Source organism: Heterocephalus glaber, unplaced genomic scaffold (genome assembly GCF_053883595.1).
Source record: "Heterocephalus glaber isolate CG9 unplaced genomic scaffold, H.glaber_assembly_v1.0 deba00001564, whole genome shotgun sequence".
Classification (NCBI taxonomy): Eukaryota; Metazoa; Chordata; class Mammalia; order Rodentia; family Bathyergidae; genus Heterocephalus; species Heterocephalus glaber.
In genome coordinates this window covers 10,175,407-10,199,388 of record NW_028258351.1, presented here as the reverse complement: position 1 = coordinate 10,199,388, position 23,982 = coordinate 10,175,407, and the positions used below count along the sequence as shown (strand labels likewise).

General features: G+C 43.5%; 2 protein-coding genes and 1 pseudogene across 6 annotated transcripts; 2 read left to right on the top strand and 1 right to left on the bottom strand.

Moving 5' to 3' along the window:
• Positions 1-29: 29 nt before the first annotated feature.
• Positions 30-11,441, top strand: Ift20 (intraflagellar transport 20). Of its 5 annotated transcripts, none has more exons than XM_087191522.1 (7): positions 59-217; positions 7,120-7,204; positions 7,887-8,104; positions 8,263-8,391; positions 9,674-9,759; positions 10,493-10,596; positions 11,036-11,441. In XM_087191522.1, exons 4-7 carry the CDS (start codon positions 8,265-8,267, stop codon positions 11,115-11,117), a joined length of 399 nt encoding a protein of 132 aa, XP_087047648.1. In that variant the 5' UTR covers positions 59-217; positions 7,120-7,204; positions 7,887-8,104; positions 8,263-8,264; the 3' UTR covers positions 11,118-11,441. The 5 variants fall into 5 exon arrangements, with proteins under 5 accessions (XP_004857030.1, XP_087047646.1, XP_012932232.1 ...); XM_087191521.1 differs by having other exon boundaries at positions 7,866-8,104; XM_087191520.1 differs by lacking the exon at positions 7,120-7,204 and having other exon boundaries at positions 32-217.
• On the bottom strand, positions 11,084-23,737 carry Tmem97 (transmembrane protein 97). The gene is made up of 3 exons (XM_004856972.3): positions 23,504-23,737; positions 13,742-13,886; positions 11,084-12,801 (listed from the first exon to the last, which is right to left on the bottom strand). Exons 1-3 carry the CDS (start codon positions 23,627-23,629, stop codon positions 12,542-12,544), a joined length of 531 nt encoding a protein of 176 aa, XP_004857029.1. The 5' UTR covers positions 23,630-23,737; the 3' UTR covers positions 11,084-12,541.
• LOC101702461 (intraflagellar transport protein 57 homolog pseudogene) lies at positions 21,287-23,020 on the top strand (annotated as a pseudogene).
• Positions 23,738-23,982: the final 245 nt, after the last annotated feature.

Sequence of the window (23,982 nt, the reverse complement as noted above, 5' to 3'; positions counted from 1 at the left end):
GTAGGCATTTCCTGGACTCTGATTCCCAACAGGCTTTGTGGGATGGGCGGGGGTGAGTGTTTCCGGCGTCCGGCAGTGATGTTGTGGGTAAACCGGTCCTGTAGCCTTGGCAGCGGCCTAGGCGGGTGGACTCTTTTCTGACCAAGGCGAACCGTGTAGAGGGGCTATCTGCAGTAGCAGCCTGGGCCGAAGCGCGTCGCCTTTACGGGGTCTGCAGGTAGGCCGTGACTTCGGGTCGGGGGACGCTGGCGATCAGAGGCGAGAGGAATCTGACAGGCTCCTGCCCTGGGAAGGCAAACCCAGGTCCAAGGGAACTTGAACATTTCTCCCACAGAATTCTTAGGGTCCCAGCTTAGGCCTGGTACTTGGTGCGTTGACGTTCGCGACGGTCTTGAGGAAACTGCTGCTCAGGAGTTAACACAGGAGGTTAGCACTGAAAAGACAGCCAGCTGTTTGGCTTGGGCCTTTTCTAACTTTTGCCCAGTCCCAGTTCCACATCCTACGGATAGATGTTGTTCGTAGTGCCTAGCGTGGATCTGGGAGAACCAAGGTTCTGAGAGCGTGTCACGGCCCTCATCCCTTGGGAGTTCAGTCACAGATCCCCCCCGTGGCCTGTATGGTGGGAACTGGGAAAGAATAGAACTCTCTTTATATCCCTCTTCCATCTTACCCATCTCATCAAACTATGCTCTCCAATCATACACACTTGGTCCAAGTTAGATTTATGGGAATCATGTATGATTTTTTTTTTTTTTTGGTACTGGGGATCAAAATGTATGACTCTTCTGTTTACTGACCTCCAAACCCCCATGTTCAGTCACTCCATCACTAGGTTTTATCAACTAAATTTAGAAAACATCCCAACTTGCAACACTTGTTTTCACCTGCGAGCCTTGGTTACTGCAATAGCTTCCTGTCCAGTCATTCATTCCACAAACATTACTGAGTGCCAGGTAAGTGCAGGCAGCATGCAAGGTGCTAGGGTTACAGTGAGGAATCAGGTAGGTGCTCTTTTGTTCCCTCCAATACAATCTCCAGGCTGAGGCAGAGTGGTCTTTCTAAATTTGATAATGTTTCCTGAGAACCCACCAGCTACCCATTCCTGTTATAAAATCCAAGCTTAAGCCAGGTGTGATGGTGCACACCTGTAATTCCAGCAGTCTGGGAGGCTGAGGAAGGAGGATTCCAATTCAAGCCCAACCTAGATGACTTATCAAGACCCTGTCTCAAAATTTAAAAAAGGGCTGAGGATATAGTTCATTGCTGTGGCTTTTTTTCCCCCCATTAAGTTTATTGGTACATTTTCAGTATAAAATACAGTTACATTAATCATTGGGATCTTGTACCATTACATGAGCATCTTGGTTCTTATTTTTTTCCCCTTCCCTTGCCCTCCCTTCAGCCCCTCAACCCTTTCCTATTTGCAAAGACTTTGTTTCCATTTTTTTCCTCTTATATTTTTTCCCTTCCCCTACCCCTCCCAATTCCCCTGCTCTTTTAGACCTTTTCTTCCTGTTACACGATATCAGTTATACATCTTTTAAATTACAATATTAAGATCTAGGAGACATTACCACAGATTGTACAGAATTTAAAAGGATATAGAAAGCATATTACAAAAATCTTTTTTGAAATAAATTTGACAACTTCTAAGAAGTACCTTGGAAGACAAATTAATGAAACTAACTCTGGAAGAAATATAAAATTTGAATAGCACCTATTAAAGTATATTCCTAGCTTGAAAACCTACCTATATGACAACAGCAGGCTCATAAGCATTTTAACTGATAAATTATATCAAACAATTAAAGCAGAAAAAAGAAGGAACACTTCTCCCCTCATTTTAGGAACTCAACATTGTGCTAGTCCTAAAACTGGATAAAGATAATAGAAGAAGAAAGTATGAACATAGATAGAAATTTGTTTAACAAAACAAACTATTGGAAGTCAGATCTGGCAGGATGTAGAAAGTGGTTTTGTTATAGGGATGGCAGTGTTGGTTCAGCATTGGAAGATCCACCCCCAAAAGTCATCATTTAAACAGAGGAAAGGAAAAAGCCATATGATCCTGTCACTAGTTGGAGTAAAAGTATTGGACTAAATTCTACAGCTGTTCATGGTAAAAGCTATCAGGAGACTAGAAGTAGAACAGAAACTTCTCAACAGATTAAAGACATGTACTCCATACTTCCAGTGAGAACGCCTTATATAAATGGAGAAGATACAATGCTTTCTCCTTAAGGTGGGGAACAAGGGCAGATATGCTTACTCTTTATCTGTCCATTAAACTTTGAAACCTAGTCCCCACCAAAATAGTCTGGCAATAAAATGACACAACTAGGATAGGATTGGCACGGCAGAAGCAAAATCTTTATATGTAGATGAAATGATCATCTACAGAGAAAATACCAAGAAATCTCTAGGAGCCCCTAGAACTTGTACTTGAATTTAGCAGGATTAGAAAACACAAGGTATATATAAAAATTCAGGTCTGTGTATACTTACTATAAATGAAGAATTGAATATTGAAATTTAAAAGTTATGTAGGAGTACAAAGGACCTAGAAAAGTTAAAAACAAAAACAAAAACAGTGTTGGAAGACGTTTAGTACCTAATTTTAAGACCTCTTCTAAAGCTACAGTAATCAAGGCAGTGTTGGTGTAAGGAAAGACATATAGATCATTTGAATAAAACAGAATCTAGAAATAGAACCACACATATATGGTCCACTGAGTTTTGAAAGATTATTTAACATTAGCATTTTGTAGAATATAAACTCGATTCAAGAGCCGAGGAAGAGATAGTGTCTTCAGCAAACGGCACTAGAACACCTGGTATCCGTATATAAAAAATTAACCTCAACCCTTTTTTTCCATACATGAAAATAACTTGAAGGGATCTATGAACCTAAATAAGAAAGCCTAAAAATATAAAACTTTAAGAAGAAATTATAAGGGAAAATATTTATGAATTCAGGGTAGGCAAGAACTACCTAGGATACAAAAGACATGATGTATAAAAGAAAAAAATTGATAAATGAGATTCCATCAAAATTTTGAACTTTAAATGACATCATTAAAATGAAAAGTCCTTAAACAGACCATATTTACAATGCATATAACCTATGAGCAGAATATATAAAGAATTCTTAGTGCTCATTAGACAACCCAATTAAAATGTAGACATAAGATGATAAATAGCCAGTATAGCACAAGGAATGGTGTGCAACTCTAGAATCAGAAAAATACTAATCAGTACAATAATAAGATTGAATTATACACTCAGGGAGATGAAGTTAAAAGTTTTAAAAGCCTTGTCATGACTTTTTCTCTTTGTTGGATTCTCCCCCTTTGTGTTTAATTTGTCACACCCAATGGATTCATTCTGCTGGGTTTCCTGGGGTTGTGATCCTCATTGTCTTTTCCTAGGGTATTGTCTAAAATATTTTGGAGTGCTGGTTTGGTATTCATGAAGTTCCTGAGGTGCTCTTTATCATGAAAGTATCTTATTTCTCCATCAGTTTTGAAAGATAGTTTTGCAGGGTACATCAATGTGGGTTGGAGGCTGTTTTCCTTTAGGGCTTGAAATATATCACTCCAAGCTCTTCTTGCCTTGAAGGTTTGCATTGAGAAGTCTGCTGTGATTCTGATGGGCTTTCCTTTGTATGTGATTTGTTTCTTTTCTCTCACTGCTTGTAGAATTTTGTTCTTCTGTCGGATTTTTGGAATCCTAACTATTATATGCCTATGTGTAGATTTTTTTTGATTAAGGCTAGCTGGAGTCCTATATGCCTCACTTATCTGTATGTCAAGTTCTTTTCCCCTCCTTGGGAAGTTTTCTGCCATCACTTCTGTGAAGAGCTTTTTTATGTCATCTGCACTCTCTCCTGTTTCTTCACTGACTCCAATCAGTCTTATGTTATTCTTCTTTGCATCGTCTAGCAGCTGCTGGATTGATTTCGCGTGTTCCCTTACAATTTTAAAGCAATTTTTCTTTTCCTCTTCACTAATTGCAATCTTATCTTCTATATGTGAAATTCTATCCTCTCATTGGTTCATTCTGCTGCGCAGACTTTCAATGGAGTTTTTAATCTCTTGGAAATCTGTTTGTATCTATTTTATGGATTCCATTTGTTTCCTATGTTGGGATTCCATCATGTTCCTCAGATTCTCTTATTTTTTTATCTGTGTCCTCTCTAGATTTATTAATCATGTCTTGTACCATGAGCAAACTCTTTGCTGTTATCTGAGTAATTATTTCTGATTTCATTTTTCCCAGATCCTCTTTTGTTGCCAGTTCAGAGAGTCCAGGTGGTTGAGTATCAGATTGTTCCATCTCGTTTCCCTTTGGGGTTGCTGTAGGTGATCTGGAACTCTGTTTTTGAGGCTTGTTTATGTGTTTTCTCATTTCTGCAGGGGTGGGGGGTGCTTCTGGTACCCACGTGGCTCACCTTCTCTGCCCTAGGAGCTTGGGATGGCAGCAGGAAGCTTCCTCTGGGTTCTGGGACCAGCTCAGCTTCTCTGCCCTAGGAGCCTGGGATGGCGGTGGGGGAGCTTCCTTCCGGGTGCTGGGACCGGCTCAGCTTCTCTGCCCTAGGAGCCTGGAATGGAGGCAGGGAGCTTCCTTCCGGGTGCTGAGCTCTGAGATTGTTCCATTGCTGTGGCTTTTGGAGCCTTCCATGATCCAACTGTAGCTTTCCTCACCTAGCTCATCCTGTTTCTGTCTCCTTGATCACTGTTTTGATCACACTAGCCTTTCAGTTCTTGAGTCAGATTTCTTCTAGCCTCAGGATCTTTCCACATGATTTTACTTCTACCTAGAATGTCTCCCTCAGCTGTCACTTAAACTTTTGAACATCCTCAATTTAAGCTTGCTTTATTTATTTATTTAGGTTTTTTGAGGCAAGATCTTTCTATGTAGTTTAGGTTAGCCCTGAACTCACTATGTAGCCCGGGCAGGCTTTGAACTTGCAGATCCTCCTGCCTCAGACTCCTGAGTTTTGGGATTACAGGCGTGTGCCACCATGCCCAGCTTTGGTTTTTTTTTTGTTGTTGTTGTTACCAGGGATCGAACTCCGGACCTTGTGCTTTCGAGGCAGGAGGTGGAACCACTGAGCTAAATCCCTGGCAATTTTTGTTTTTTGAAACAGGGTCTCACTATGCAGTTCAGACTGACCTTGAACTCACTATGTATCCAGGCTGGCCTCGAACTTGCAGCAATCCTTCTATCTCAGCCTCCCTAGTGCTGGGATTACAGGTGTGTACCACCTGGCAGTTTTGGTTAAGACAGGGTCTCGCTATGTGTTTTAGTACGATCTTGAACTCTCAGGGTAGTCCAGGCTGACCCTGAACTCATGGTGATCCAGGCTCCCTGAGTGCTAGGGTAACAGGCATACACCACCATGCCCGGCCAAGCATCATCATTTTTGTAGGTCTTTGTTGATATTCCTCTGTCCCATGAGTTTTGTTGTCATGCTGCATATTCACATAGCATCAGATGCTTTTCCTCATACTATTTTCACAGTTTGTGATTATTTGCTTACTATCTTTCCAGAGACATTTTCTTCACTCCATCACCAGAGCAGAGCAGGGACTCATTTGAATAAATGTTTGCTTTTAGGGAAGGCAGTGGAAGTTGAAGCAGTCTTTTCTCCCTTCAGTGGTAACAATGAGAAGTGAATAGTAGGCTGAGATGGTGACAATGAATAGTAGAGAACTGAGCGAGGTGGCTGCAGTGAAAAAGTGGAGAATGCACTAAGAAGGTGAAGATGAGAAGTGATGAATAGACTCCTGCCGAAATAGTGAGAATGGAGAGTAGACCAAATGAGAAGTGAATAAGGGACCAAAATGACAAGAATAAGAAATGGTGATTCTGGCTATGTTTTGAATATCAAGAATTTACTAATGGATTAAAAGACAAGAGGTGCTGATGACTCTAGGATAGTGGGAAGATTGAGTTGGCATCAACCTAAGTGGGGCAGGTTTAGAGGAATCAGGAGCTCCAGTTTAGACTTGTAAGGCTGAGGAGCCTACTAGACTTCTAGCAGTGCTGTGGGGAAGGCAGTGTGATATAGTATCTGGAATTTGGAGGTGTGGCCTTGGCTAGAGATATACCTCTGAGAGTCATCTGCATAAATGTGTTTTAAGTGATCTCTAAGGTGAGGGCACTGAGAGAAGGGAAGAGGAGGGGCAGGGTGGAGACTTGTGCCCCTCGTGTTTGGAGGTTCTGGAGATAACAAGTGCAAAGGAGGCTGAGGAGTAGCAGGCAGTGGCAAACAAACACCAGAGAAGAGTTCCTGAAACCCCCATGAGTTGTTTTAGTTTTAGGTATGCTGATGGAAACACTAGCAGGAAGGAAGACACCTGCAGGGAAAACAAAAAGGAAATCAAAAGTTCTGGCAATAGGGCCAGGATTTAGCTCAGTGGTTCCACTGCCTGCCTGGCATGCCTAGCAAGCGCAAGGTCCCGAGTTTGATTCCCTGTACCAAAAAAAAAAAAAGTTCTGGCAATAGTGAGACTTAATTGTTTTTTCCTTCCTTCCTCCCTCCCTCCTTCCTAGAGATTGAACCTGGGGCCTTCATATTGCTAAGCATGCACTGTACCTCTGAACCACATCCTCAGCCCAAGGGACTTAATTCTTTCCCAGGCACTGCTCCTCCTGTGGCACACTTGCTCTGGACAGTCACTCCCAGAATCACCCCTATTAGAGCAGACCTTTTCTAAAGAAGTTGGAAGGGGAATAGGCAAGGCTGGGAGCAGAAGGAAGGGGTGGTACATGGCCCTGGCTCTGGAGTACTGGGTTTTGGAACTGGGCCTGGTATCCACTGGCTACACCTAACTAGCATTTCTGCCGCGCGCGCGCGCTCGTGTGTGTGTGTGTGTGTGCGCGCGCGCGTGTGTTTCAGCCAGAATGAAGGTGGGTTTTCAGTATTTCTTCCAGAATTGAGGCATCCTTTGGACCAGAAATGAAGGGTCCAAAGGCCTGGGGAGGGAGAAAATATTTTTGTTGGTTCTCTGTTGCCTGCAGATAAAAATCCATACTCCTTAGCTTGAAACACAGAGTCCCTGATCTGGCCCCAGCCTGCTTGTCTAGCACCATTCTTTTTCCTTCCATTTTTAGGCATGAGAGGCCCTTTCAGTGACACTGGGCCCATGTTCATGCTGTTTTCTCTGCTTGGAATGCCTTTTCCTGGCCTCCTTGCTTGGTATGTTCTTGCTGAAACTTCATTCCTGTTTGTGTTTTCTGATAGAGACCCAACTTCCATCCTTAATGCAGGCAACTGTATAGTATCTCTGGCATACATTTTAAGTAATATTCTTACTTGTGTTACTTTTTTGTGGCTTGTCTTTTAACCCTAATTTTTTGCTTTGCTTGTTTTGGTTTTGTCTTTTGAAACAAGGTCTCACTATGTAGTTCACATTGGCCTTGAACTCACTATGTAGCTCAAGCTGGCCTTGAGCTCATGGTGATTCTCCTGCCTCAGCCTCCCAAGTGCTGGGATTACAGGGATATGCTACCACATCTGGCCCATTTTTTTTTTTTTTTGGTACTGGGGTCGAACTTGGGTCCTTGCGCTTTCGAGGCAGGCAGTGCAACCACTGAGCTAAATCCCTGGCCCAATCTGGCCTATTTTTAACCCTGTTTTAATTTGTCCAAATTTTTTAATTTGCTTTTTGTGTTAATCCAGTGCAAGCCTTTTTGTGTCTTTTTGCGTATTTAACAGGATTATAAATATGCTTATGGCTCACAACTTAGGCCAGATGCCACTCAATTGCTTTGTCTTCTTCCTACTCTCTTTAGTGATATTTCTGAAAAAGCATTTAACACAGTATAATTTTTCAGTTTACATGTCTGTCTTCCTCCAGCTGAACTATGTGCTCCTACAGGGCAGGCACCATGTGGCATTCATCTCTGTACCCCCAGCATCTAGCAGTACTGGCATGTAGTAGGCACTCAAGAAATGTGTGTTGAATGAAGGATGCCTGTGCCAAGCAACTGGACTTTACTACTTTCCTGACCCTTGCTCCTATGACACACCTCCTCCTGGCTGCCACTGTCACCCCTTCATAGCAGAACTTCTCTAGGGAACCTGGAAGGGAAACAGGTGAGGCTGAGAGGTAGAGACAGGGAAAACCGGGAGCCTTGGAACTTCTGGGGTTTGGGCATTGATTGGTGTCTAGGGGCAGGAATGGGCTGGGCTGGAAGGAGGCATTTCCTTGGCTGATGGGAAATGACTGGGGATTGGGGCTGGTTCCTTTGCAGCTATGGCCAAAGACATCCTTGGTGAAGCCGGGTTGCACTTTGATGAGCTGAATAAGCTACGGGTGTTGGACCCAGAGGTTACCCAGCAGACCACAGAGCTCAAGGAAGAGTGCAAGGACTTTGTGGACAGTAAGTATCTTGGGGGAGACATATCATTCAGCTTTGATCACTTCCGACTGCCTGCACCCACCCAGCCCCTGCCTGCAACTCTTGACCCTGCCAGAATGGAGCTGGTGACTCCCTGGAGGTTGAGTCTGACCTCTGAATTTCCACGTACCACCCATCTTCCCTACCTGCCCTCTTCTGATGCTGTCCTGCAGTCCCATACAGCCAGAATTGGAACAGGAGAGTGTTTTTAGATCTTCAGTCTGACGTTCTCCCAGCTGAGCTATCTCGGCGGCCTGAGGAGAGTGTTTTTAGATATGCTATCTGTGATTTTTTTTTCCTTAAAAACCTTAAACTGCATGGGATAGGGCTGGGGATTTAGCTCAGTGGTTTCGCCGCCTGCTGCGCAAGCACAAGGACCCGAGTTCAATCCCCAGTACCAAAACAAAAACAAAAAAAAAACTGCATGAGATAGAACCATGGCTTGGGAGTAGAAAATGCAGTTACGTATTCTGACCTGATTTCTTAGTGGAAATAGTGTTCTCATGGCAGAATCTCCATTATTTGGAGTTAGAGGTGGTAACTAGTCTTTAGAAGCAGCTTACTTAACAAACGTAATGAAATCATGGGCTAGAAAACTCCAGGAAGTTGCCTGTTCCACTGCACAGGCACAAGCAAGGCCAGTGTCAGTGGACGGAGCTGGGTCTAGCTAGGATAAGTGATTTCTGAGCCTTCTGGGGCTTCCTAGGCTGTGGAGAGTTTGGTGAGAGGTTTCTTGGGTTCCATTGCCAGTCTTCTGTGACTGCTGTGTACTTGCTAGATCTTAGTTTCCATCGTACCAAAGCCATTAAAAATGTGAATGGAACATTTGGCACTTAAATGCTAGGTGCTCTTTACTCCAGTGACAGGTGGAAAGTTCCCACCCACACCTCTAATTGAAATCTAGCTGTGTGACTGGCTAGTTGAGGCCATGTATTCTGAGATAGTCCTTTTGGGAATTCCGCTTTGTACTTCTGTCACTCCCGGGGAGGGAGGCTGGATTAGGGTCCATCAGGAGGATGGGTCTGCCCGGAGCCTGAGGTAACAGCAGGTGTCTGGCTCAGTGGTGATTCAAGATCCAGATGTCCTGGGTCTATCTCTGGGCACCTGACCACCCCCTCTAGGTGCACATCGAGGCCGGGAGACTTAAGCTAGAAGGCACCAAACTGTTTTGATATAAATTAGAAGGGGCAGTTAGTTCTGCTTACTGCTTCAAGGGAGTGCTGAAGGTGAGAAAATATTTTATTTTTTGTTCTTTCCCCAAAAGAAATTGGCCAGTTTCAGAAAATAGTTGGTGGCCTAATTGAGCTTGTTGACCAACTTGCAAAAGAAGCAGAAAATGAGAAGATGAAGGTAAAATCAACACGTCTCTTGGTCCGGGACCCTCATTCTCTAGCCTCTCATCCTCTGCTCTCTTGATTTGCTTGTGGATTCTCTTAATTAAAATAAGATTTTGACCATTTCTGGTCCAGTTTACCTACTAATCTTATATGCCAGTCTACTTTGTCATTACTTCCTTTGATCTTCACATCAGCATTGGTAGGTGGATTTCTCCTTTTACAATTCAAGAAATGAAGGCTTGCATGGTACAGATGTCTTAATGAAGTATACAAAGCTGAATGGTACCACCCAACAGGCCACTAAATACTTACAAACCTGGCTCTGGGAATACTCCTGGACCTGGTGGAGTTACAGGCCAGTTCTCACTTTGGGAGCAGAAGGTTAATCTTACTTCTGATTAAGCCCCAAAGCTATGGGGCAGCACTTTCTTTTCCCCTCTGGGTACTGACATAACCCTTAAACAGCCCTTCCCCACTTTGAGGGGTTAACATGTTCCCATTGGTTTGAACCATTCATGATACATGCATGAGCTATTGGGCAGCTTGTAACACTGGTGGTACAAACAGACCTGATCACTTTTTATCAGTCTTTTTACTAATAAAATAAAAAGCTGCCCAATAGGAAGGAAATTGTGCATGTACCACCAGTGGTTCAAGCTGCCTGGCAGGGAGATGTATGAATTATGGCCCCACTGTGACCATGTTAATGAAACCACGACCTTCTCTGGCAACACTGTGTTTCTTAGGCCATTGGTGCTCGGAACCTGCTCAAATCTATAGCAAAGCAGAGAGAAGCCCAACAACAGCAACTTCAAGCACTAATAGCAGAAAAGAAAATGCAGCTAGAAAGGTAAGTCATGATGTAAACCAAGTTTACTCCACTTAAAATTCTGCTTTTCCTTGAATGATCACTTCATCTTTATTCATCCTTTTCCTAGGAATAGCATCTCACTTAATTTTCAGATTTAAAAAATAAAATTACATTTGATGGGAAGGAAAACTGGTTAATATCAAACACCTTCTAATTGTACCTTAAGCATGAAAGTTCAGATAGCAAGAGCCCACAGCTGGCTGGCCCTTGACAGGTGACCTTCTCAGGGCTGGGAGATTTCTCATGAGTGGCCCTGGGTAGGGCTTTACCTCTGTCCTATTTCTCTTTCTTGTCTTCACTAACTTCATTCTGAACTTACACCATTTCCTGGATTTATTTAAAGCTCTATATTCTCTAGAAGAATTAAGTCTGTGGTTTATTTCATCCTTTTCAGGGCTTCAACAATTTTGTTTTTCAGGTATCGAGTTGAATATGAAGCTTTGTGTAAAGTAGAAGCAGAACAAAATGAATTTATCGACCAATTTATTTTTCAGAAATGAACTGAAAATTTCATTTTTATAGCAGGAAGGCACAAAAAAACCCCCCCAACCAACCCTAAAACCAAAAAACCTCTGCCTTTCCAGTGACTTGACTGCTGACCTCAGTATGTCATGAAACAGTGTAAAGAGTGAGCCCCCGAAGGCAGTAATGCAAGTCTGGGGGAGCTGGTGTTAAACATCAGTGCACAGCCACCGCCAGTGGCCACACAGGGCAGGTCCTCATCTCTTGCATTCTTAGTATGAACTAAGCAGTCTGTAAACTTTGCTCTTTTTTGTAAATTCACAATACTTTGGAAGGAAAAGCAATAAATTATCATTTTCAAATGGTTTGATCTTTCTTCCCCCAGTGCCTTGCAGTATGCTTAACCCCTTTCAATAGAATCCTGGATGTTCTAGCCCCTTGTCCACAAAACAAACCAGGGAGTGGCCACAGCTACCTTTATTTGGACCAGACACAGACAAGTCAAACTAGTACCAACAATCATACCAATATGGTTTCTGAGCAAAAAGGGCAAAAACAGAGAATTGATGGGAACCTCTTGTCTTCCATCTTTTAGGAATGGCCTCAAATATTTGGTTTCAGAAAAGCTAAGGGAACAACCAAGCACTAGCATCCAGAGACCCTTGTATGTACACACTGGGCTGGTCATGGCCAGCAACTCCACTTCTGACAAGATAGGAATGATTAGACTGTATCAAGATGAATTAAGTTATCCATCAGGGAGCATACTTCCAGGTCAAGCTTGAGATACCAGATTTCAAGTAAAGAAAATTATCTCAGGTGGTCTCTAAAAATAGGGAAGACTAAGATTTTGAAATATTATAAGTGACTTAAAAAAAATCTCTTGGGATGACTGGTTTAAGATACAACTAAAACACCTTCCAGTTTAACCTACTTCTGACTGAAAGTCATGCTAGGGCTAACCCTTAAGGTTTAAACCTCTCTTGCATAGTTCCCTTTTCCCCCCAGGGGTGAGAAGTAGGGGCAACAAAAATATGACAGTTATTAATGACTACTAAAGAAGTACAGTCCCTACTTTTAAAATGGCCTGAAACATTCCACTTTTCACTTTGTTGATTGGTGGCATCTATAGAGAATCATAGTCAAGGGCTTAGACATGGGTGTTCATACTGTAATGATTCAAGTATGTCAAACAGGCCATGTTTTATGGAAAGTTACCCAGTTTGTGGTCTGGTCCTGCATTTGTTAATCCTGCAATTGATCAATCACCTCATTCCTATAAGCTGGCCCACAGGCCCCCACCTCTGCTAACTGGACACGACCCTTGCCACCACCTTGGTCTTGAATACTGCTGGTAGTATTTTCAAATGCCATTGAAGCCATTGATTCAAAAGAGTTTTTCTGTGTTGGGTCCAAAAGATGCCCCAGTGGGCACCTCTCTTCTTGGCCAGTGGTTATTTCCTCATTTTTTCTTTCTTTTATCCTCATGATTGTAGTAAGGGTTCCACAACATGAAGAGGAGAAGTGTAAGAGGGATAAGTAAGTAAGGGGCATAGATGCTTATGAGGGTGAGTCGTTCACTGAAAGTCTGAGGTCCTTGTCCTTTGAAATGACTGGCTTTGGAGAAATCCTCAAGTAGAAAGGAGGCAAGTATTGGAATTAAAGTTGTCATTGTGTGAACTGAGTAGATGATGGCGGGGGTGCGGATCCACCTGCAGCTTCCTGCAGTAGAGGGAGAAGATGGGTCTGTTCATGGGACCATCTGGGACATCCCTACCCCGCCCTTTCAGTTGAATTATTCTATCCCCCTGTAAGCAGAGACTCAAAACAAACAGAAAACTGGATGTTCTACTGCCTAGCATGCAAACTTCTGTGGGAACTGGAATCCCACCTCACTGCCAAAGAACCAAGGTAGGGTTAGAGTATAACTGAGAAAAATCATTGGCAGTAAAACTGCCACCAGTGTGTGGGCTAAAATGCAAGGGGAGGGGAATATCTGGCAGCATCTGTCTGTGAAGTAATCAGATGTGGGCATGAGCATGGGCATGGGTCCAGTGACTCTTGTAGATGCCAGTATGGAATGAGCATTTTCAGCTGTAGGAGCTTAGTTACCAAGGATGGAGGTATGGCCACCTTTATAAAAGCATTAAATATATGTGACATGAAGGAAGAATTTTTAAATGAGAAACCTTTTAGGGATTAGCTGGATGCTACTGCTTATTAATTTTTTTTTTTTTTTTTTGGTACCGGGGATCGAACTTGGGACCTTGAGCTTGCAAGGCAGGCAGCAGAACCACTGAGCTAAATCCCCGGCCCTTGATGCTACTGCTTATAAGTCAACATAGTACTATCCAAAGCAGGAAAATAAATCCAACAATAAAAGAAATTCTATATGTGTTGAGGGGGAGAGGGATAGGGCAATAAGCTCTTCTCTTGAGTGGCCGCAGGTTTCATGTGTATGGGATTCCAGGCGATTGAGGCAGCTAGGCGGCCCAACTGACCAGGCACTAGCCTTAGCCACACTGATGTCCCTTTACTGGGTCCTGTGGCACCCTCAAGCAAACTATAGGGACTGCTCCCCTTTCCCTTGGAGATACTTTTCCCAAAGATTTCCAGGACCTGATTTCTAAGTGAAAATGGGGTCTTCCCACTATTTACCAACCTTTGAAAAAGGCATATGCTGCAATGGGAAAGAAAGGCAGCTGAAATAGAAGCTCACAAAACAGAAACGATGTAAACCACACTGGGCGATCTTCCATCAGATAGTCTTTGAACTCTGCAGAATACCACTTCAGCAGATTTCTAACCTGAAAAATGAGAATGAGCATGATGAATCACAGTGGCCTGGCCAGGACTGGCTCAGCAGCTTCTGATGATACTTGGATAGAGTGTCTACCACCCAGCCCCCTAAGCAGCACATAGCACACCTAGCTGGTCACTGAATAGAAACTCACTTGCTCTAAATCAAATGTTACCTTCAGTATGAAGTTTTCTTCAACTTTCAGTCCCTTCTTTGTACTACCCAGCATTTGTTCACAACTCCATGATGACACAAATCCAGATGTGTTGCCCACTGTCCAGCAACATTAAGTATCTAGCACTTAGTAGGCATTCAGATGTTTGAGAATGTGCCATTTCTGCTTTGTAAGGAAATGACAAATGTAAAAACCATCCCAACATTTTCTCTATTGCAACAATTGTACATCCAACTCCAAGGCCATATTCCCTCAGAGAGAAAAATAAATTGAGGGCCAGGGATTTAGCCCAGTGGTGCCACGCCTGCCTTGTAAGTGCAAAGTCCTGAGTTCAGTCCCTGGTACTGCAAAACAAACAAACAAACAAAAATAAATTGAATTTCCTATATTTGATGGGGAGGGTGGGTGGTGGTTAAGGGGGCAAGTAAATCTAACCTCTGTGGATATATAGCATATTTTGTATTTTTATTAATATATATTAGTTGTGCATATTAACGGGATACAATATATTCCATACATGCATACCACATATATTGATCATAATTAACCATCCCTGCCGGTGCATCTTGTGGAGATGTAAACTTTGGATACTTTTGACTCTAATTTGCAAATAAGTTATTTATTATTTTGGTTTTGGTTTTTTAAGACAGAGTCTGGCTATGTAGCCCGGGCTGGCTTCAACTTCATAGTGCTCTTCCTACCTCAGGGCCCTGAGTGTTGGGATGACAAGTGTGCACCACTGTGCCTGGCAATAGTCATTTGTAAGTCCTCTAATTTTTTTTTTTGGTACCGGGGATCAAACTCAGGTCCTTGCGCTTGCGCAGCAGGTGGCGAAACCACTGAGTTAAATCCCTGGCCCAAGCCCTCTAATTCTAATTTTTGTTTTTTGGTACTGGGGATTGAACTCAGGACCTTGCGCTTGCCAGGCAGGCATGGCACCACTGGGCTAAATCCCCAGCTCTTTTAATTTTTTTTTTTATTTTTTAAGGAGACTGGGAGGATATTTGTTGAAAAACGAACTGCTCCAAACTAGATTCTAGGCTATAGCAATGCTAGCTTGAGTTAGCAGTTTCAGCTCTAGCTTCGGCTTGCATCCTTGTAATTACCCTGTCAAAAAAAGAATTCAGGGGCTAGGGATTTAGCTCAGTGGTTTTCCCACCTGCTGCGCAAGCTCAAGGACCAAAGTTCAATCTCCGTACCAAAAAACAAGGATGCAGATCAGAGTTGCTGTGGCTACATGCGCAGGAAGGAGGCAGCAGAGCTTGAGGCTGCCCACTTCGTGCTTTCTAGGAGCCCAAAGCCTTGGAATATGCATTTTCCAGCACGCACAGCTGCAAAGCCAAATAAGTGTCTTGATATGATGAATAATGCAACTTCAAGAATTTATCTTATAATGGAAAGTCCAGGAATATTTTTCCTGTTAATTTTTTTTTTTTTTTGATACTGGGGATTAAACTCGGGACCTTGCGCTTTTGAGGCAGGCACTGGAACCACTGAGCTAAATCCCCAGCCTGGTTTTTTTTTTCCTGTTAATTTTTAATCAAAAGATAAAGGCTCATTGCTGTGAAACAGAGGCCTTGTTGCCATAAGGGAGCTTTAAGCAAATATCCAGAAGCAAACATTCTGTTAGCATAATATTAATTTCAGAGGATTCTGGCTAGATAACCAGTTTATTGACAAGTGATCTCTGATGTGTACTTGATGTGAAGTTTGAGTTCACGGCAATACTCTGCTTCCTCCTAAGCACTTTTCAGGACAGTAACATGGTAGGAAGAAATACACAAAAAGGGTGAGTCGGGCTGGGGATTTAGCTCAGTGGTTTCACTGCCTGCTGCGCAAGAGCAAGGACCTGAGTTCGATCCCCGGTACCAAAAAAGCAAAAAATAAACAAACAAAAAAATGGGCTGGGGATTTAGCTCAGTGGTTTCGCCGCCTGCCTTGTAAGTGCAAGGGCCTGAGTTCGATCCCCGGTACCAAAAAAAAAAACCAAACATTGAGTCAGTGCCCTTCTCTGGGGCTCTATTACCTCACCTTATGTAAAAGGAGCAATTTAGACTAAATGATTTTTTTTCTCTTTAGAAAGAGAAAAAGGGGTCGGGGGTTTAGCTCAGTGGTTCTACTGCCTGCCTTCCAAGCATGAGGACCCGAGTTCGATCCCCAGCACCAAAAAATAAAACAAAACAAAACAAAAAAGAAATTTTAGAAAGTACTAGATGAAACTACCTGCTTTAAGATTTACTGCAGGGGCCAGGGATTTAGCTCAGTGGTTCTGCCTCCTGCCTAGAAAGCGGAAGATCCCCCAGTACCAAAAAAAAAAAAAAAATTACTGCAAACCAGGCCTGGTGGTGCACACCTGTAATCCCAGCACTCGGGATTGAGGCAGGAGGATCACCTTGAATTTGAGACCACCCTGAACTACATAGTGAGACCCTGTCTCAACCTCCCTCCCCCGCAAAAAATTTTTGTGAACTTCACTTTTTATTCACCATGTAAACAATCTTTCAGATCTATTTACCTCCTAAATTAAGGTTAACTTGTAATATCTAAGGGCTGCAGGGTGAGTTTAGCAAAATTTAATTTCATCTCCAAGCTCTCCTAAGTCACATGATGATGGTGGAATGACTATCAACATCTCAGCATGTTTCCATTTATACCTAACTCACATTTGAGAACTCACCACTGTTACCCATTAAGATTTCTCTGCTGGAGATCTAGCTCATTGGCCCTGGGCCTGCTTGGCAAGTGCAAGGTCCTGAGTTCAATCCCCGGCACTGGGGGAAAAAAAAGATTCATCCGGCCAGGCTGGGGACACGCTGCTTGCTTAGCATGTATGAGGTCCTGGGTTTGATGCCCAGCACACACAAAACAAAAAACACAATAAACAAAGCACATCAGGCTTTCTAAAAGTAGGATCTTCCATGGATCTTGTATTTCTGTAACTTAAAACGAGGGCAGCCTGATTTTAGAGCCAGATGCTCATCTGTTTTTTCCTTTTCCAAACAGACACAATTTATCCAGCTGGAAATTATACTCTACAATGTTTCCCTTCTCTCTCCCAGGCTCTACCCTCAATTAAATCCTTTTAATATTTCCTAGTAAGAAGTTTTCCAAGTAATATGATTCAAACCAAGAAAAAAGTTTAATTTGCAAATTTTAGCCAAGCCATTATCTGATCTCCCACAATGCTTTTTAGTTTTAGGAAAAATTCCTTCTGTTTTTGGAGGAAAAGCAGATGTTAAATTTTGGTATTTTCTGAAGAGAAGCTGAGATTAAAAATTTTAATTTCCCCATAGAGAAGCAACAAACACCATTCCCCCTAAAGCAGTAAGAGTAAATAGGAACACAGGCCTTCCAGGCCAAGATGCCCCCTTGCTAATGCCTTCAATCATCAGCATCATCTCACATGTGGCTTCCGGCCAGATCCTACCCGGATTGGTCCGAAGCCTTTTCTAGTACATTTAAAAAAAACCCAGGGCCTTGTGCGTGCTAGGCACATAGTCCACTGCTGAGCTATACTCCCAGCCTCAAAACAAAATTTTTACAACAAAAAAATATATGTTTAAATGGGGACTTTATGATGATGGCACATTTTAGCTGGTTTTTGCTTGTTTTTGAGACAGGGTCCTGATAATGTAGCCCAGGCTGGCCTCGAATTCCGCACAGTCCTGCCTCAGTCTTCTGACTGAGGTGTGAGCCACCAGGCCTGGCATTAGCTGTATTTTTGAGTGGTAAGCAAGGAGGGAAAATATCAGTCAGAAAGGATAAAGAAGCCAACAGCTATTAAGTCTGGAATGGCTACGTGGAGTAAGGTGCTCATCTCCAAGTATTAAAGAGATGGTAAAAACACAGGGTTTGAAAACCAAAGATGGTGCAAGAGCAGGCTCTTCTTTCTTCAGGGCAACTAATGGCTAGTGCAGACCTGCAACAACCTCTTTAGGAGGAGTGTACTATCTGACCCTGTGTAATAACCAGGATAATGGCCCTAAAGACACCCATGTATCCCTAGAACCTAAGTCTATTACTTATTAGGCAAAAAGGACTCCACATGTGACAAGGCTTTGAAGTTGGGAGATTTTTCTTGGATTATATGGTGGGCCCTGCACATACTAAAGTGACTTTGTAAAACTGAGACAGAGGGAAATATGACTACAGAAGAGAAGGTGGCAATGCGATGATCTGAAGAGATTACTCTAAAGTAGTATGGCCACACAAGCCACAGTGGCAGCCACCAGGAACTCAAAGAGGGAAACAAGGTCTCCCATCGAACTATGGGAAGGAACCAGCCCTGGGAACACTCCAGATTAACTGAATTTCTGATCTCCAGACTTGTGAAAGAATAAATTTGGGTTAAGTCACTATACCTGTGATAATTTGTTAGATCAGCAAAAAAAAAAAAAAAAAAAAAATCAGATCAGCAATAGGAAATTACACAATTTTTTAAAACCTTACATATGCTAGGCAAATGCCAAATGCTCCACTGCTGGGCAACATCCCCTACCCTACAACTTGTCTGTTGGAGCTTTTAAGAGGTTAAACTCTTACTTGGAAACTGAGGCTACGCACCTCTCTTGCCTTCCCTCTCTCTTTTTCTGGCCTACACTATATTTCTTTGAATGTGTACTTTTAAATTTAAACTTCTGCCTAATAAACCCTTTTTGTGCCTCTTAAACAAAACAAAGAAAAGGAAAGAAAAGAAAATCAAGGCTGCTGGGCCTGGTGGTGCATGTCTAATCCCAGTCCTCGTTGAGGCAGGAGGATCCCTGGGAGTCCAAGGCCAGCTTGAACTACATATGCAGACCCTGTCTCAAAAAAAAAAGAAAACTGAGGCTATAGAGCTTTGACTTGCAGCCCAGATATGCAGCCAGATCGTGACAAACCAAATCCTTGAGTGCAATACAGATCTCCTGCCAACACACTACCTACACTTTTCCCACGGAAAGGGAGATCTGAGGTCTTTTCAGTTATTTCAGGTTCTAGAAGCAAACAAAAACCAGGCCTGGGCTGGGGATTTAGCTCCATGGCGCCATGCCTGCCTTGGAATTGCAAGGTCCTTAGTTTGATCCCCAAGCGTGGTGGTGCACTCCTGTAATCTTAACACTTAGGAGGCTAAGGCAGTAGGATCACTTAAGAGTTCAAGGCCAGCCTAGGCTACATAGTGAGACTGTCTCTAAATTAAAAAATAAATAAAAATAAAAAAAAATAAGAATAGAAGCAAACAAATAGACTTATGAAAGTGGGAGTACACTATCCAGTGGTTAAGAGTTTTCTGAGGAGGATTATACAGCTGGAAAAGTTGATGAAAACTATACATTCTCCTAGGAAATACAGGGCACGTGCAATTTTGCATACACCCCTGGGAGTTCATGGAGTTCAGATTAAGATGTCTCTCTGCAGAGAAAAAGCATTCAAGGAAAAACAGGCAAAAATCAGCTCTTCAGGCAGACAAGTCAGTCTTGCTCACAATCCACCAATGGGTTGGAGAAGTATAATAGAACCGAGGATGCACAGCAAAAGAAACCACCAACAGAGTGAAGAGACAACCCACACAGTGGGAAAAAGTTTTATCAGCTACTTCTCAGACAAAGGACTGATATCTATTTTTTTTCTGGTACTGGGGATCGAACTCAGGACCTTGTGCTGGGGAGGCAGGCATTGATACCACTAAGCTAAATCCCTAGCCCAAGGATTGATATCTAGAATAAAGAACTCAAAAAAATCAGAGCCCCCCAAATTTAAAGACTCAAACAAAAAATAGGCATCTGAAATGAATAGATACTTCTCAGATGAAGTACAAACAGCAAATAAATAAATGAAAAAATGTTCAACATCACTCGTCATTTGAGAGATGCAAATTAAAACAACGCTGTAACTCTGAAATTCTATCTCACCCATTAGGTTTATAAAGACAGAAAACATCACATGAAAGGAAAGAACAATTTTTGCCTCACACATGCTTGGCAAGCACTGTATTACTTAGCTATATTCTCCACTCCAAATTATTTCTAAAGTTTTTATTTAAGTGCAAAGGTGCTAAGGATGACTAAAACACTCTTGAAGAACAAGGTGGAAAAAATTGCTCTACTAGATATGAAGACTTACAAAGCTACAATAATTTACACAGTATATTTTTGGTTTAAGTACAGAGCAATGAAAGAAATGCGACCTAGAAATGGAATCTTCCACAGACAGACACTTTGCTTATCACAAACATGGCTCCGCCAAGCACAGCGAACAGGAAGACTATGACAGAACTAGAGGTTCCATTTGACTGAGCTACTCCAAACCTTCTTGGTATTTTCTCAAGAGTTAAAAGCATCATACCCAATGATAAATACACATCCATGTGTAAGGTCAGACTGAGGCACAATTGAGACCACCGAGGCGGGCAAAGTCTAAGCCACATGCCATGAGTTTATTGCCATCTGGGTGCAGATGGGCCAAGGGCGAGAAGGCCATTGGCACTCAGAGGAGGGTGCTCGTGGTTGATACGGGGCATTTTAGGTAGGGGAGAGGTCACTGCTCAAGAGGGTGGAAACTTTTAGAGTCCGGTGGGTGATGGGCCTGGGGCTGGCTGATAAGCAGGAAGGTGGTGAGAACAACAGGGCTGCCAAAGGCTTGTTATCTCTGTGCTCCTGTAGATTCGGGTAGCGGGTCTGCCTGGGCGGGGGTCCAACTCGGGGGACCTGTCACCATGTTTATAGCAGCACAATTTGTAATAGCTAAATCTTCGAAACAGGCCAGATCCCCACCAACAGATGAATGGATAAAGAAAATGTGCCTTTTACGTACTATGGAGTACTGCTCTGCCATAAAGAAGGATAAACTTGAGACATTTTTAGGTAAATGGATGTACCTTGAGACCATACTTTTAAGTGAAATAAATTTGACACACATATTTAAATATTGCATTGTCTTCTTGAGAAACCAAAAGTATAAATAAAGACCAAAACAGATGACAGATATTGGGAAGGAGGAAGAAAATGTTCAAATGAGAACGGGAACAAGGGAGGGTGGAGGAGGAGGGGAAGGAAAGAAAAAAAGACAATAGAAGGAAAAAAATGGAAACAAAGTTTTTTTTGTTTTGAGACAGGGTCTCACTATGTAGTTCAGGCTGCCCTCAAACTTGAAGTGATCCTCTTGCCTGAGCCTCCCAAGTAAGTGCAGGGATTACAGGAGTGCACCACTGTGCCTGGCTGAAAAAAAAAAAAAAAAAAAAAAAAATATATATATATATGCATATTATTTGAAGCACTGAAGTTCAAGACAGCTGGGCATGGTGGCGCGTACATATAATCCCAGCACTGAGGAGCCAGGAGGATCACAGAGGCCAGCCTGGGTTATAGAATGAGTTCAAGGTTGGCCTGAACTACATAGTGAGATCCCGTCTCAAAAACAAAACAAAAAAAACAAAACCACATTTGGGGCAAAGAATGATCTTCAGCAGCCAGGAAACGGGTCATTTCACCTTCAGGTGATCATTCTTATTCAAACCCAATTAAAAAGGTCGATGTGAAAAGGTGTCATTAATTTACTTGTGAGCTGCTGAACTTGCTGGGTCCAGATCTTGGAAGAGTGATGATCCATGAATGCCCAAGCAGCACCAATCAAGACACTAAACTTTTAAAAGTCAAGTCTACACCGATTTTTATTTTTTTTCTTTGGGATGACTGGGATTTTAAAATCCTTTGAAAAAACAACATGAAAACGAAATCAACAGGTAATGATATTCACTGGTTCATTTAGGGTACTTCTTTCAACCACTGAAAACTGACCACACGAGCAACCGTGGGATATAACTAAGAAAGAAATTATTCTAAAGGGAGCAAGGCAGCTTGGCTGAAGCATGAAAATCTCAAGTTCGGGCCCAGCCTGCACAGCTTTGCGAGTCCCTATTTAAAAAATAAATAAAGGGCCTGGTTGGAGGCCTGCAAGAGAAACCTGAAGGGCGGGAATGAGGCGGTGACCGGTTCCCTGCGGTCCCCTGGTAATGGGTCGCTGCGGCGCGCTAGTGACGGCAGCTCAGGTGGCATAGGCCGCGGAGGCCTCAGGGCCCGGACACACAGAGCCCGGCTCTGTCTGTGCTGCAATGGCTGCCGCCACAGCCGTGGTCACGCCGTTGGGTTTGGAGGATGGGGTGACTCGGTCTCATGGCGAAGGGGCCGGGGAGGTAGTGGTGGAGCGCGGGCCCGGCATGGCGTACCGCATGTTCGTGGTGATGGAGGACTTGGTGGAGAAGCTGAAGCTGCTCCGCTTCGAGGAGGAACTCCTCCGGAAGAGCAACCTGAAGGCCTCGTCCAGACACTATTTTGCTCTCCCTACCAACCCTGGTGAACAGTTCTACATGTTTTGCACTCTCGCTGCTTGGCTGATTAACAAAGCAGGACGTCCCTTTGAGCAGCCTCAAGAGTATGATGATCTTTGCAATGATATCGAACATATCTGAACTTCAATCATTTGGGAGAACTGCAGATTTCCCCCCTTCAAAATTAAAGTCAGGTTATGGAAAGCATGTATGCTATGTTCTTGATTGTTTAGCGGAAGAAGCATTAAAATATATTGGTTTCACCCGGAAAAAGCCAGCATATCCAGTGGAAGAAGTAGAAGAAGAAACTGTTCCAGAAGATGATGCAGAATTAACATTAAATAAAGTGGCAAGAGAACGATACCAGCAGGGAAGTGGTGGAGTCACAGAAAGGACCAGACTCCTGGCTGAGGTTACAGAAGAATTAGAAAAGGTAAAACAAGAAATGGAAGAAAAAGGCAGCAGCATGACTGATGGTGCGCCTTCGGTGAAGATTAAACAGAGCTTAACAAAACTAAAGCAAGAAACCATTCAGATGGACATTAGAATTGGTGTTGTAGAACACATATTGCTCCAATCAAAACTGAAGAAGTCCAACATGACTAGGGACACGTATGCAACAATTATTCCAGAATCAACAATAGGTTAATAAAAAAATAACTGGTTTTCATGCTTCTGATTAGTTGCTTTTTTATCAAATTATATTTAATACTGCATAGATTCTGAAACACAATTATACTTCTTATAGCATGTTCAATGGGTATTTTTGGATATTATACACACATAATCATGTTAAAAAAAATAGTAATAAAATAAAATTAAAAAGGGGTAGGGATGGAGTCAGCGTGAAGGCCCTGGGTTTAATCCCCATCCCCGGGGGAGGCGGGGAGAGCGAAGCGTTTGTCCCCCGGGAGAAGGGGTCGGGACAGATGGGAGACGCGAAGTTGAAGTTAGGGGTAAGGAGCGCGAGGGAGTCTGGGCAGAAACCAGGAAGGCGGGAGGAAGAAGGGGACAGAACTGAAACCCTGGTGAGCGAGGTGGCGGCGGCGCGGGGGAGCCCGGGGGACGCCAGATCGCCAGGGCCGCGCGCAGAGGGGCTTCAAACTCGCCGACCCACGGCGACCCTTACCGACAGGTCGCCCCTCACCTGGACGGGGTAGAGTTCGCGCGGCAGCAACCCCTGCAAGTCCAAGAACAGGGTGATGGGGATGTGGGACAGGAAGTAGAAGCCTAACACGTACTCCAGGCATCGCCGGGCGCTCACAGCCCCCATGACGCGTCGGCTGGGCAGAGAGAAGCAGACACGTAAGCCACCAGGACCCCAGACCGGCCCTGAGCTCGCGCGCCAAGCAGGACTTCGCCCTGCCGCCCCGCCCCCTTGAATCACGCAGGCAGTTCCCATTGGCTGGCGAAGCAAAGGAGGCGGGAGGACACCGCAGGACTCATCTCAGAGCGCGCCCATTGGTTCCTCTGAGTACAGCCCCTGGGGCGAACGTGCTCTGCAAACTTTCCATTGGCTTCCGGGAGCGCCGCGTGAGGGGGGCGGGCCCAGCACGTCGGTGGGCGTGAGCGCGTAGATCCGGGCACCTGGAGAAGTGCGGCGGGCGTCTCGGTGCGGATTGGGCG

What these genes read in the sequence shown, in the direction of transcription:
- Tmem97 (XM_004856972.3), bottom strand. Translation starts at nt 23,629, where the DNA reads ATGGGGGCTGTGAGCGCCCGGCGATGCCTGGAGTACGTGTTAGGCTTC. An exon ending in GCGAACTCTACCCCGTCCAG is followed by an intron (nt 13,887 to 23,503) that starts GTGAGGGGCGAC and finishes CTCATTTTTCAG; the next exon opens with GTTAGAAATCTGCTGAAGTG. An exon ending in AGCATATGCCTTTTTCAAAG is followed by an intron (nt 12,802 to 13,741) that starts GTTGGTAAATAG and finishes CCTCTACTGCAG; the next exon opens with GAAGCTGCAGGTGGATCCGC.
- Ift20 (XM_004856973.3), top strand. Translation starts at nt 8,265, where the DNA reads ATGGCCAAAGACATCCTTGGTGAAGCCGGGTTGCACTTTGATGAGCTG. An exon ending in GTGCAAGGACTTTGTGGACA is followed by an intron (nt 8,392 to 9,673) that starts GTAAGTATCTTG and finishes TTTCCCCAAAAG; the next exon opens with AAATTGGCCAGTTTCAGAAA. An exon ending in CAGAAAATGAGAAGATGAAG is followed by an intron (nt 9,760 to 10,492) that starts GTAAAATCAACA and finishes TGTGTTTCTTAG; the next exon opens with GCCATTGGTGCTCGGAACCT.